At 40.4% G+C, this 13,530-nt stretch overlaps 1 protein-coding gene across 1 annotated transcript in view; it reads right to left on the bottom strand.

The window, feature by feature from the left end:
* Positions 1-13,530, bottom strand: part of me1 (malic enzyme 1, NADP(+)-dependent, cytosolic) — a 77,944-nt gene that overhangs the window by 19,752 nt on the left and 44,662 nt on the right. Inside the window, exons 4-5 of the mRNA XM_069143397.1 lie at positions 1,913-1,988; positions 198-359 (exon numbers count right to left, since the gene is read on the bottom strand). Coding sequence (XP_068999498.1) covers positions 198-359; positions 1,913-1,988 — 238 coding nt within the window. The remainder of the gene's footprint in view (positions 1-197; positions 360-1,912; positions 1,989-13,530) is intronic.

Here is a 13,530-nt window from a genome sequence, read left to right as displayed (position 1 = left end):
TTTTTGTTATTTATTTTTGTAGCGATGTAAAAAGTAAAGTACAAAAATATTTTCCTTTGAAAAAGCAGTGAAGTAGCGTGGAAGTACAGTAGACAAATAAATGTGACTTTCCACTCCTGATGGATGGAACATAAAACAAAGCATAAGCTGCTTATAGTTCTGTAAACAATCACTAATATTTAGAGATCAGCTCTTACCTCATTGTCTGTGCCCACGTCCAGCATGACAGGCAGGCACTGCTGTGGGGGCATCCCTCCACAGGCTGTGTAGAGGGCCAGCTTGCCAACTGGGATGCCCATGCCATGGCAGCCGAGGTCTCCCAGCCCCAGGATCCTCTCTCCGTCCGTCACACACACAGCCTGTCAATCGATACAGCTGTCAGCCATCAAGGATGGGAGAAACACCAGCCATCTGAACAATCATTCCATTAAAAGTCTGTGTGTGGTTCCACTACGTTATAATAAATCACAGACTTTCATATTTGAATGTCATATTTTTAAAGAATAACATTAGGTTTAATTAGAAAACAAATAAAGAAGTCGTTCCAACTACTCAATTCAATCCCTCGTCATCAAAACAAGTCCATCCTGCTACCAGGAAACATGTTTTTTCCCCTCAGTGGAAGCCAGGTACTCCCACACCCTCCTGGCTTTCCACTCACAAGTCACTTTACTGATTAAGCGATAAGTTCCTCCTCTGGGCTGATTCCACAACATGAAACAAATGGGTTGTATAACACTTAATATAAGCAGCAGGAGACTTTAATGCAAAAAAATGTCCCTAATTCTGAGTGCTTTCTTTTTCCATCGTTGGTGTGACGCAGAGAAGTCTGGCACAAAAGTTTACCAGCCGTGGTCTGCCCACAATCTGACAGGTTTAAAGAGTGCCATTAGTTTTCCCACTTGAATTTCTAAAATGCATAACGACCATACTTAATACTTTTAGCAGCTTATGTTTTTTTCAATCACTTGTTAATATTTGTCAGAGCAGCTGCCAGGGTTTATCAGTGCAGGGCTGCTTTGGCTACCTTTTGCCCTCTCTCTACTGAAATGTTAAAAGTAGGACATATTAGGTGAGCTTGTGATAAGACCACCCTGTCAATGAGAAGCAGCATGTCAGTGCTGAGGTAAATGTCCTGCTGTTGACAGCTGTGAGCAGATGGCTGAGGCTGCAGGTATATTTGACATGCCAGGAATGCCTGATGGTGTCATCATTCTGAATATGGCAGGATTATGACTTGCACATATTTTTGCCATATACAAGATTAAAGGAATAGTTCAGGTTTTTGGGATACTGGCCAATAGGTCAGGTCAGAAGAATCAACAGAAAAATCTTCCAAGTCCCAAACATTGGATTTAGTGAATTCACAATCTCAGAGACAGCCCTTTATTTAGTGTTTTATTCAGTATTAAATGAATAACTGTGCGTGTGTCATCATTCTAAACATGACCAGATTATAACCTGATTATCTTGTTTTAAAAAGTATCTTCACTACATTCAGTAACCAGTTTCTCAAGTAGGTTTTGATTACGTCTTGTTCGAAATTTCAACCACAACCAAACAAAACAACAACATCTAGTTATTAAAGTGTCAGTATGTCATTTAGGATTTACATTAGAGTCCAAACAAACATTTCATTTTTCAAAAGGCTGAATAATTGTCCTGAAACAGAGGAGGACTTTTGATATTTGCAAATATTACTCAAACAGGAGAAGGCACTTTATATGTTGGGGACTATTTTCAGTTAAGTTTGCATATGTTTGTGCAACCAGTGCCGTTTTTAGGGGATCAACTCAAAATTAACTACAGAGCCCATGTTAATTGTAATGAAGGGACATGTCATCCAGTTTAACAGTGCAGCTCACTAATGTAAAAAAGGATATATAATTGTTATATGTATTGATAAATTTACCTTGATGTCCTTTTCCGGCCAGTTCTGGAGCAACGAAGCAATATGGCCACGGTCATGGACAGTGATGAAGAGTCCCCTAGGACACAGAAAAATAGACAACACTTTTATACCCATTACATATTAGATGGTTAAAGTCTTCCTCTTTTGGACTTTTCAACTTTCATACTTTCTCTACTCAAATAAAACAAAATTTCACTAAAATAATCTTGGCAAAACAGTGGCAACACATCAACACATTGTACTTCAAATATTCTCATCTAAGATTTGGAAGAAAAACTGTTTTAAGCTGCGCCTCAATAACTGTTTAAAGTTAAGCAGCTTTTCTTTTCTGCCTTTCTTTTTTCCGACCAAAACTTGATTGAATATTGATGGCACCTGGGACTTTAATGTTGAGCCCAGGGCCTCAGCAGGGACTTCGCTTTGGACCCTTGTGGCTCCCCAAATATTCTTTCATCTAAGTATCACCCCCCTCCTACCAACCCTGCCTCTTTCCTTTCCTTGCTCACTGGCATCAACGTCCCTCGCTTCAGGACAATCCCAGGATAAAGAGATCACCTCAATGTGTGGGGTCCAGCTGCAGCATCTTTCCTACCAAAAGCACCCATCTGGTTATAGTACCGGGGTGGGAGGGGGAGGGGGGGCTGCAACAACACTTCCTCCATGTGCCAATGATAGTAAAAAATATCACTATTTGTAAGAATCCGCTCATAAAGTAAATCAAATGCAAACAGTAGGAGACGTTGTTAAACGCAAGAAGAGAATACAGAGAGATGAAGAGAAAGACATAAAAGTGTCACATTAAAATGCTCTGATAAGTCAGGGATGAGGCAGGGAACACTGTCAACATGGGTTTCCACTTAACACGAGTAACCACAGTAGAAAAATCTAAAATCAGACAAGCGGAAAACCCACATGTATACATCAAGAAATGCTTTAAAATACACTTCATAAAAGTAATATTTACAGGAGCAACTAGATCTGATTGAGCTGACAAGAAGACAATATGTAGCTTAAAATAACTTCACTATAATAGACTGGTGTAGGCCAAGAAATTTGAACTTAAACCTCCGATTTTAGGAGATATAGCTCAGCTGAGGTGCGTGATTAGTTTGTGCTACGACCAGATGACTCCAGTTAGAACCTAGAGGAGCTCCCACATGGAAACCGACATCAGTGGCCCCAGAGCTCGGCCTGTTTGTTCTCCGAGGTAAACTATGTGTCTTCTCTAATCTCGAATTGATTAGGCCGGGGCTCATGCAATGAAGATCCACTTTTAAACTTGGTTGTGCCTTTTCATCTCTGTTTTCTTCACTATGCTGGCAGCTCCAGTTTGATGTACTTTTACATAACCCCCTTGAAACAGGTGGTGTTTGTTCGTATGACAGAACACAGCAGTGCTTTACATTTTGGCTTGACAAGATCCAAAAACTCTGGACTATAACAAGGGACAAGGCTTTTTAAGACATTTATTCTGATGGTCGATTACATTTTCTGTTGTGAAGTATTTTATAAAGGTCTTCACATAAAGTGCTTCACATAAAACCATTAAAAGCTTTAAAACATAGGGCAAAAGAAAAGGAAATTTAAAAACAATTAAGAACATTGATTGAAACATTAAAAACAGTCATTAAAACATTAAACAAGCTAAAAATAGAATAAAAGTTGCAGAGCAGTTTAAGAAATAAAATACAGGAAATTGATCAACATCCTTGAATCTGGTTCAATTAAAGGCAGCAGCAAACAGAAAAGTCTTCAATCTTGATTTGAAGCCGCTGAGAGTCTCAGCAGACCTGCAGCTTTCTGGGAGTTTGTTCCAGATATGTGGAGCAGAAAAACTGAATGCTGCTTCTCCATGTTTAGTTCTGACTCTGGGGACAGAAAGGAGACTCGTCCCAGACGACCTGAGGGGTCGGGATGGTTCATGAGGTTGCAGCAGATCAGAAATATATTTTGGCCCGAAGCCATTCAGTGCTTTATAAACCAGCAGCAGGATTTGAAAGTAAATTCTTTGTTGGACAGGAAGTCAGCATAAAGACTTCAGAACTGGAGTGATGTGATCCACTTTCTTGGTCTCAGTGAGGACTCGAGCTGCAACGTTCTGAATCAGCTGCAGCGTTCTGAGTGACTTTTTAGAGAGACCTGTGAACACACCGTTACAGTAGTCGAGTCTACTGAAGATGAATGCATGGACAAGTTTTTCCAAATCCTGTTGAGACATAAATCCTCTAATCCTTGATATATTCTTCAGGTGATAGTAGGCTGATTTTGTAATTGTCTTGATATGGCTGTTCAGATCGAGGTCTGACTCCATGACAACACCCAGATTTCTGGCTCGGTTTGTGGTTTTTAACATCAGTGATTGAAGCTGAGCGCTGACTTTCAATTGTTCTTTCTTGACCCAAAAACACTTACTTCTGTTTTATCTTTGTTTAACTGAAGAAAATTCTGGCACATCCAGTTGTTGATTTGTTCAAAGCATTTACCCAACCCTTGTATGGGATTATAGTCTGGAGTTGTGTGTGTGCGTGTGTGTGTGTGGGGGCTGAAGCGTTGACCGCACAATATGACTGTTGGAAAACCACTTTATTATGACGGTTCAAAGCAAACAGGAAGGTGGGCAGTAATCCCTACTCTCTGCCAATTTAAAGGTTACCAAAAACATTTCAGGCTCCCCTTTCTATTATCCCTCTCCTCCTCCAAAACTCATTTTCTGCCACTCCATGGTGTCGGGGGAGCTGTTGACCTCGTGACCTTTGACCCTGAGGGACTCTTTAGAGCTTTCAGGAGTACTGCCGTACTGAATAATCAACAGAAACTATGATGTCTGGAGTCATGCTGTTTTAAATCTATCATCACTATCTCAAACTATTGATCTTTTCAGAGCAAGAATTTTGCAACAAAATGCAGGATACAGCAGCTGTAAAGGGGATGTGTATGATATGAAAGCATCTCTCCAAAATCCCTAAAGAGATCAGTATATGGTAGTGTGTGTGTGTGTGTGTGTGTGGTGGGGGCGGGGGTGGGGGTGGGGGGGGGGGGGGGACAGAAATAAAAGAGCCATGGAGAGAGGTGTGTTTTACATCCTCTGTTTGAACATTGTTACAAAATGAAGTCATTTTGTCTAAATTTCTTTAAGAGGTTGCTGCTAGTTTGGGGGTTGGGTTGAGGGTTATATGAGAATTCCACCCTCTGATACTTTCATGACTGCTTGGCCAACATAAAACACAAACCATGACATGTCCTGCATCATTTCTGGTCTGTAAAAGACTGCTGCTGAAGGAAACATTCATATTTCTGCATCTTTCCACAACAGTGGTTTCAGACTTCTTTTGCCAGAAGTCACCCAGAGCCCTGGCAGATCAACTCAGTATCTCCATGTGGGTAAAACCCAGACTTTACCTGGGATATTTCAAACATTGATCAGCAAACTGTTTATTCATTATTTGCAGTTGAATATTGGAACTACAGCAGATATCCAGAATATTTAGCTCGTCTGTTTTATCTATTAGCTTTAGCTTCACATTGTTTGTGTTCTGGTGTTACAGCTGAATAACTGCATATTTTTGGATTTCAAGCACAATTGCTATTTTTTTTCAAACTACTTGAGCTACTCTTTAATCTTGCTGCATAACGAAGCCTCATGATTGTTACACAATTCCCTGATTCAAATTATTTAAGCTGACTGTAATTATTTTGCATAATCATTCAGAGTCTTTTCCATTCAGTGTACAAAACAGCTGGATGACATTAACAGAAATATAATGTTTCCATTGCTATCTCCACGTCTTTTTCCGATGTGAGGTTTGATTGGTGCAGGATACAGCAGCTGCAGTTCTTCTTCTGCAGTTAAAAGGCACACGAGTGGAGAATGAGTGCCACCATATTACAATTTACGTTTGCCATTGACAGTAATTTCTATGAATGTTTTCTTGATAGTTTGTTTATTAAAGTTGATATTCATGTCATATCTGAACCTGCATAATTTTGGTTTATAGAACCTGTAAGGCAAACAGAAATGTGATTTCTATTTATATGTTCCATGTTCAATCACAATAAATGGCTCTTTGTCATAATGTGTATGTGGATTATTAAACTATGATAAGGCTCTGAATGCAAGAGTGGCATAAAAATGAACAGAAAATGACAATTAAAGTTAGCAATTTGTATGACAATTAATTATCAACTAATTTCATGATCTTGACATCATATTTTCCTCTTAATACTGATGCTGTAGATATTGTAAATGTGCATGTGTTTGTGTGTGTGCATGTGTCCGACTGCTGCTGATGAGATAACCACAATGAACAGCAGATGCCTGATTTTCTAGATGAGAGGAGGACCACAAAGCGCTGAGCCGCCGTGTCTGGCTCCTCCTGGAAGAGAGTGTGGCGAGTACACAGAGGGTAAAGAAAACAACCTGATGGCCTGAAACAGCACAACCGCTGTCCTGCAGCCAGACACAAAATGCTCCCCCGGGACGGCCGAAAGGCTGCTGGAGGCTGGCAGGAGGAAAAGCAGCTTTCCACACCGTGACCCCAAAACAAACTCTGAGCCCCACAAGGAAAGCAGCCGCCGATCGTTGACCCGTGTCCACCCAAAACACCAGCAGTCACTGTTCTTCATCCCAACTGCACAACCTTAATCTTCACTGCGCTGGACGCCCTCAACTAGCAAGCCACATAAGGTTCAACTGACACAATGGACACAAATCACTGAGAATTAGTGTGAAAATAGTGATAAAGGTCACAGTCACGCACTATGACATTTCTCCAAGTAATTAAGCTCCAAATCTGCCACGACAGACAGGTTTTTATGGATGGTCCACGTCCCCTGAGACAAACGGTGACAGGATGTTCTCCTCCATTTTTGTGAAAAGGCCTAACTGGAGCTGAAAGGAGTCAACATCTTATAGTGTTGTGTCCGCAGGGAGGAGGTAAATGTCAGCTAAGAGGAGAGGACAATTCCTGGTTTGTTACTGTGCAACTTTTTCACTTAAAAAGTAAAAGCCTGACATTTTCTAAAAGCTTCTGAAATGTCATTTGGATAGAGAGCAAATGTAATTGTAGAGGAGCAAAGCCAGAGTCACAAAACAATGGGTTACATAAAACCTACATGTCTGTCTTTGCTCTCATTTTTAGTGCCCTGCTCTGGTCAAAAACATGATTTAAAAAGGGAATTAAAGGAATGTTTCAAAGTTTAGTCAATTTATTACTGTACCTAAATATTTGGTGCAACAGAATTGTTTACTTTGAATGATTTTTTTTTTATAGGCCCAAAGAGGTGAAAGCATTCAGTGTTTCACATGAAAAAAGCAAAGTTTTGAAAGAAAGTAAAAAGAAATGTCCCTGTATTCATCTTGTGCCCTCCTGCTTGGGACACTCTGCACTCTCAGGTAAACACAAGTGGCTCGTATAATTGAGAACAAAACAATAAAATGTCATTCTGAGGCAATACTCTAGACTGTGAGTGCAAAACAACAACTCAGCATTTTCCTTTGCACACTGTATGTTCAACATTATCACATGGCTTTGTATAGACCACAAAGTAAAAATCCTTACAATAGACAACGTTTTAGAAAATCATCTTTTAGATTTTCAAGTTAAGAATATGTCAAACTGTCCAATGGCTGCACAATCTGAGAAATTTAAAAGTGCATTTCCCATTCAGCCCAGAATAACTGCATTATATATAATCACACAGTAAGTAACAATTGTCAGACATTACAATTAACTGTAAAATGATGCTGTGCTGGGCAGAAACGGCCCCAGGACGTATAGTTTATCCATTCCTGTACCTGCTCCAGCTATGATCCAGCTGGAGCTGTCAATGGGCCCAGAAGACTGTTACTGTTGGACTAATTACTTTCTCATTTACTCCAGGCTGCTTGACATTGTTCCCATGAAGAATCTTAAGGGTTATGTAATGAAAATGGTTATGCAAGTACAAATCATTGACTCATTGTGAAGCTGCATGCCTCTCAGACGGTGGTATGACAGTAACTGTACACCAACAGGGGAGACAGTGAGACACATTTAGCTCTCTGGGGGATGTCATCACACATCGCTGTCGCAGGTTGTCGCCGTGCTACACATGCACTCAATTAGCAATGACATGCGTCACACTGAGATCCTCCATGTAAAGTGGTACCTGTGCAGAATGGGCTGATGCTGTGAACATCAACTGGATATTCATTAAACTGTCGTTTCCAGCACAGTATAAAACTTATGGTATACAAAAGCAGTCTGCTTTTGACCATAAAAGAAACCAATTTATTCAACCGAAGAACTCCCTGGTGGAGATATGTGGCTTTTCAAAACAGGTTCAAACACGAGCGTCCCTCCAAAATTAACACATTGGATCCTTCTGCCAGACCAGCTGCTGGGATGCGAGGTATCATTTCATTAAAGCTGGGAAGTTCAACAGGCCTTCAGAGAAATGAAAACAGACGGTTTCCAATAATTTGATTTGATTTTTTTTTTTTTTTGATTTTATACACTTTATTAATCCCCGAGGGGAAGTTTCTTCACTACAGCAGGGGGGCTCTCAGGGGGGAGATGCTGCAGCAGGCTGCCACTAGCGCGGCGCCAGGTAACCTGACCTGAGGTGCATGTTTTTGGATAATAATAATAATAATAATAACCGTTAATATGCAGCATTTCATTAAAATAGATGATCAACTGGCAACTTCACTGGAGTTCAAATGGTCATAAACAAAGAAGAGTTAAAAACACAATAATAAACCACAGATTTGAATGTGTTGTGACTGTCTTCTTACAAACATCTGCCAGAGAGGAGATAGTTATATTTCAAATCATCATCAGTCCAGGACTAAAGTTTTGCAAATTGGATCTACAATCGGACAAAGTCTTGTACTAATGCCATGATATGGTGAGTCCAATCTACTGATGAAAAGAAATTCTTTCATGGAACACTTTCCTTACAAGTTTGCTTTTAGTGCAAACTTGGTCTCTCAGAGTTACAGACACAGTGCCAATGTTGTAGTTGTTTCCAGACTGGATTTTGGGTCACATCAGGTGAGACAACGTGGTCTTGAGGATATCATGTCGTAGAAAGATCTAGGTCAGAACTTAGATGCAAAATATAAACTGCCACGATTGTATTCTACATTTATACAACAATGAATTCCACATGAGTTGGCTGACTGGATTATATCCCATTAAAAATAAACCAAACAAAGGAAAACAGAAACAAGACTAGATGCTGAAATGCTCATAACAACAATGCTAACACGCTGATCTTGTTAGGCAGTTTTCAGTAGCATGAAGTTGTCAATACGATCTAACTACTACCACTATGACAAAATCAAAAGAACTTCAAGAAGAGATCAAAATAAAGGTGATTGAAATAAACTAGTCTAGGAAGGGATACAAATCTATTTCTAAGGCTCTGGGACTCCTTAACTCTGCAGTGGTAAATTATCTACAAATGGGGAGGTCTTGTAAATAAAGCAAACACTCCCAGAAGTGGCCAACCTTTCAAATTCCTCCAAGACCATGACAATGACTCACGGTGACACGAACAGGAAAAAACTGGAGGAAAAAGAATGGCCTTCATAGAACAGTTGCAAGCGATAACCACTGCTAACGCAGAGGAACATTACGGCTCTAAATGTTGCTGTAATACACCTTGATGCCTCTCAAACCTTTTGGGAGAATATTCTACTAAAAGTGGAACTGTTTGGAAAACAGGGGTCCCACTACATCTGCCCCAAACCAAGAATAGAATTCCAAAGGAACATCATTGTGCCTACAATTAAGCATGGACTTTGTTGTGAGGGTGCTTTTCTGCATCATGGAAACTTATATAATTGAGGGAAACATGAATTCTGTTCTCAGCCAAAATCTCCAGAAGAAGAACTTCAGGAAATCAGTTTAATGAGTCGAAGTTTAAGTACAACTGGGTCATGCAGCAAGAATATGATCCCAAGCACGAGTTTCAGTCCACTTCTGAATGTCTCAAAAGGTTTAAGATTAAAAGTTTTGAAGTGGCCTAGTCAAACTCCACTGAGTTGCTGTGGCGGGACCTCAAACCTTTCGATGTGGCTGCAGTAAAGCACTTGAGGAAGAGTGGGCCAAAGTTCCACCACGGCGATGTCAGAGACTGGCATCCACTTATCGGAGGCGTTCGGTTACAGTTGTTGCTGCCAATAATAACACAACTGGTTATTAAGTTCAGGGGGGGAGATCACCATTTTACTACAGTAATTACAATTATCATTTAAAACAAGTATTTTGAGTTGCCTCAGGTTTCCTTTGTTAATTGCAAAATTTTGTTTGAAGGTATAACACAGTAGTATGGTACCACAGAAATCAGAAGGAAGACAAATACCTTCTCATGGCATCGTATACAGTTCAGGGCCGATAAGAGTGGGACCAAGTTTGCAGGTATTGCAACATGCTGGGGAATATTGCAATTTTGACATAATGCTGATTTTAGATTTGAAAGAATCACCTCAAGACAACTTTATAGGAACACAGATATCTGTAATAAATTTCATGGCAAACCAATAGTTCCTGGCAGTTCAACAAAAACAGATTCATATCTCTACAGATTCATCCAACGTCAAGAAAATCTATCTAGTCATTGTCATTCATGAAGCGAAGCCACACACATCTGTGTCTCCCTTAATTTGGAGTTAATTTGTAGTAGTTCTTGTGTCAGTTATAGTTCTTGTGAAAGGTTGTGTGGGCCTTTGCATCTAATACAGTGAACAACACCAACCAACCCTTATTGATAGCCGAAGGAGCTTTTCATTGGCCGCATAGGAGGTAAACCAAACCTTTCAGCCGAGGCATTGATATGAGGATAAACAGTGGTTTACATTTTCTCCATTTTGAACTGAAAATCTATTTTTTGGTCATTTTACCTGACAGACATTAGTGTGGGTCTAACATTCGTCATCTTACTGTGTATGCAGCATCCTCTAAAGTGCTCCACACCAACACATGCACACAGACATTCAGAGCACTCATAAGGAGACATAGTAATTTCTAGGACTGGATGTGGTATCTAACCACGAGCAGTAGAAAAAGGACTGACAGCACAATATTTAAGCAACGAGACCACTGGTTTCTACTTTCTTGCTTCCTTTGCTGGGAGGTATTAAAAATGTTAATGGGTTCCATGGAAAGAGAAGATATAATTTTTCTTGGTCAAGTAGATTATTGTAAAGGCAGACGTTGGATTATACTTCATGATGAAACTTATTTTTTGCACTTAGATCCAAGTCAACTACTGTATCTATATACTGCAACAGGAAAGCAACTTTGTTCTTTATAACTTTGGTCGGACTGTTGGTTTCGTTCATACTTGTCATTTCCAATGTAATTAGGTAAGTGAAGCCAAAAGAAGTGCAGCCTTTGGCATTGCAAGTAACACTCATGCTGCAGCGCATGAAGCAGCCAAGCAACTGACCAAACCAATAGAGCAGAAGAAGAAAAGTCAGTGAGACCAAGGGGTCTGGCAGTGACAATCAATAACTGTGTTCCTGCCTCAGACTGAGCTGACGCAAACTCTTCCCACTTTAAAAATAACTAAATGCAATGGAAAAGATGATTGTCAAAGAAATTAAATATGCAATAGAGCTTTGGGAACAGGCAAAAGTGCTCTGTAAATACAGAAACGACAATGGGTTCCAGATAGTGGGTGAATAACATAGCATCAGCTCAACAAAAACAATTATCCAGCCCATAATCCATCACTCCATCTCTGTCTAAGCACATGTAAGCCTCCCTGTTATTTTTCAATCAGAAAAAACTTTTGCATGATGTCTGAGCGGAGAGTTATGCATGTTTCTTCAAGGAATTTATCATGGCAGTAACAGAACTGTTCATAGTCATTTTTGGTCAACACACAGCTCTCAACACTTGGAAATGAAACATGACGGGCAGGAATTCCCTTTCCTCCTTTTCCTTCTCCTTCTTCTTCTTCTTCTCCTTCTTCTTCTTCTTCTCCTTCTCCTCCTCCTCCTCCTCCTCCTCCTCCTCCTCCTCCTCCTCCTCCTCCTCTTCCTCCTCCTCCTCCTCGGCACACTCACACTTTGACAGGATTCCACCACATCACAAGTAGTCAACACATTGCCTGAATCACCCTCTCTTTATTTTTTTAACACAAGCAAGAACCAGTTCCAGGCCCTGGCCTCAGAAAAGCAGAGCGCTCCCCCATCTCATTCCACTGCAGCCCACTGAAGTCAGCCCGGGCCTCCACACAATAACTAATCTTCCCTCCAGAAGCTCATCCAGACTCTGAGAAGAGGGTTAACTCAAGAGAATTTTGAGGTAAAAGGAACACAGTTCAGCCAATCTGATCGGCCTTTCATCACTCCAGGTAACATGCTGAGGCCAAACAGAAGACATGGAATATTTGACACAGGTCAACCTGCAGATGATGGAAATAGCAACCAGACAGTGTGAGGTTCTGGGCTTTCAAAGCCTGTCGTCTACTGCAGCTGTCCAGTTGAAAGAGAGGCACTCGAGTGTGTAGACGACTGCCGTGGATGTCCAGTTTCTCTCTCTGTCAACCTTACATAAGAAACAGCAGGAGTGGAAGGCCCTGCTAAAGGAATCAGAGGCAGAGACCTGATGAACCCAGCTTTTCCATTCGTTTGCCTTTCACACACATCCTGACATTTTGAGGGATGCCAATGACGTTTTGTGTGGGATGCAAAGTCACAGTCAAAAGCAATTAGTTTTGCCTCGGCCAGAAACTGTGCAAAGACTGGTTGTACTGTACCATGTTTATTTGCAAATGCTGCTTTGTGTTAGCAACAGTGGTCGAGTCTGCATCACATGATGCATACAGTACAGCCAACAGGAAAATTTAAATCATATCAAATTCAAATTGGTAATCTTCTCATGAAAAACAGACACTGATGATGGGACACAACTAATGAGAATGTTGTAAAATCACTGAGCCCTGTATGGATGACAATGATTTATTGTATTCTCTGACATTCACAGCAAAATGTGGATTCCATTTTCAGGATGTCTGAGGTCGTGGCAGGCTAGCTGCTAGTGTCCACTATAAAACAGATGGAAAAGTGCTTTAAGACTATCCAATTCTTCATGGCTTTACAGCTGAGGAGGTAATTCATGTAGTATATGACATGAAATGAGACGTTAAAACTATTATATTTTACAATCTACTATAGGTAAATGTAAAAACAAAAAACAACAACTGTAATATCTCTACTGGTTTAAACTCTCAGGGCCATTCAAGTTGTTTGCAAGATGATCCAAGGCCTTTAAATTCACAGATATTTTCTGAATAAGCTGGAACCCTCAAGTCATCCTTAAACCTGGATAAATGTCTGGTAATGGAGAACCTAAATAAAACACCGGTGGTATTTTGTAACAGGTAACCAAGAGACAAAGCTTATTTGGTGGTTTCAATGGTGGTGTGAAATAAACAACAAAATACATCATTGTTTATATGCCCTCCAGTGCGATACATAGATCTGCTTTCTGATCTGGTGGCCCAGCCAGCGGCACAATATTATTTGTCTGTGCCTTTCAAAAGTGTCAAAATCACTGCTGCCAAATAAATCTGTTTTATGATGTGACAATATGCTGGTTGAGCTTTGGTTAGCTTCATGTGGT

The sequence above is a fragment of the Embiotoca jacksoni genome, unplaced genomic scaffold, assembly GCF_022577435.1.
Source record: "Embiotoca jacksoni isolate LCO1_2020_lvr unplaced genomic scaffold, fEmbJac1.0.p SCAF_11, whole genome shotgun sequence".
Lineage (NCBI taxonomy): Eukaryota > Metazoa > Chordata > Actinopteri > Embiotocidae > Embiotoca > Embiotoca jacksoni.
This window is presented reverse-complemented; position numbering and strand designations above follow the sequence as displayed.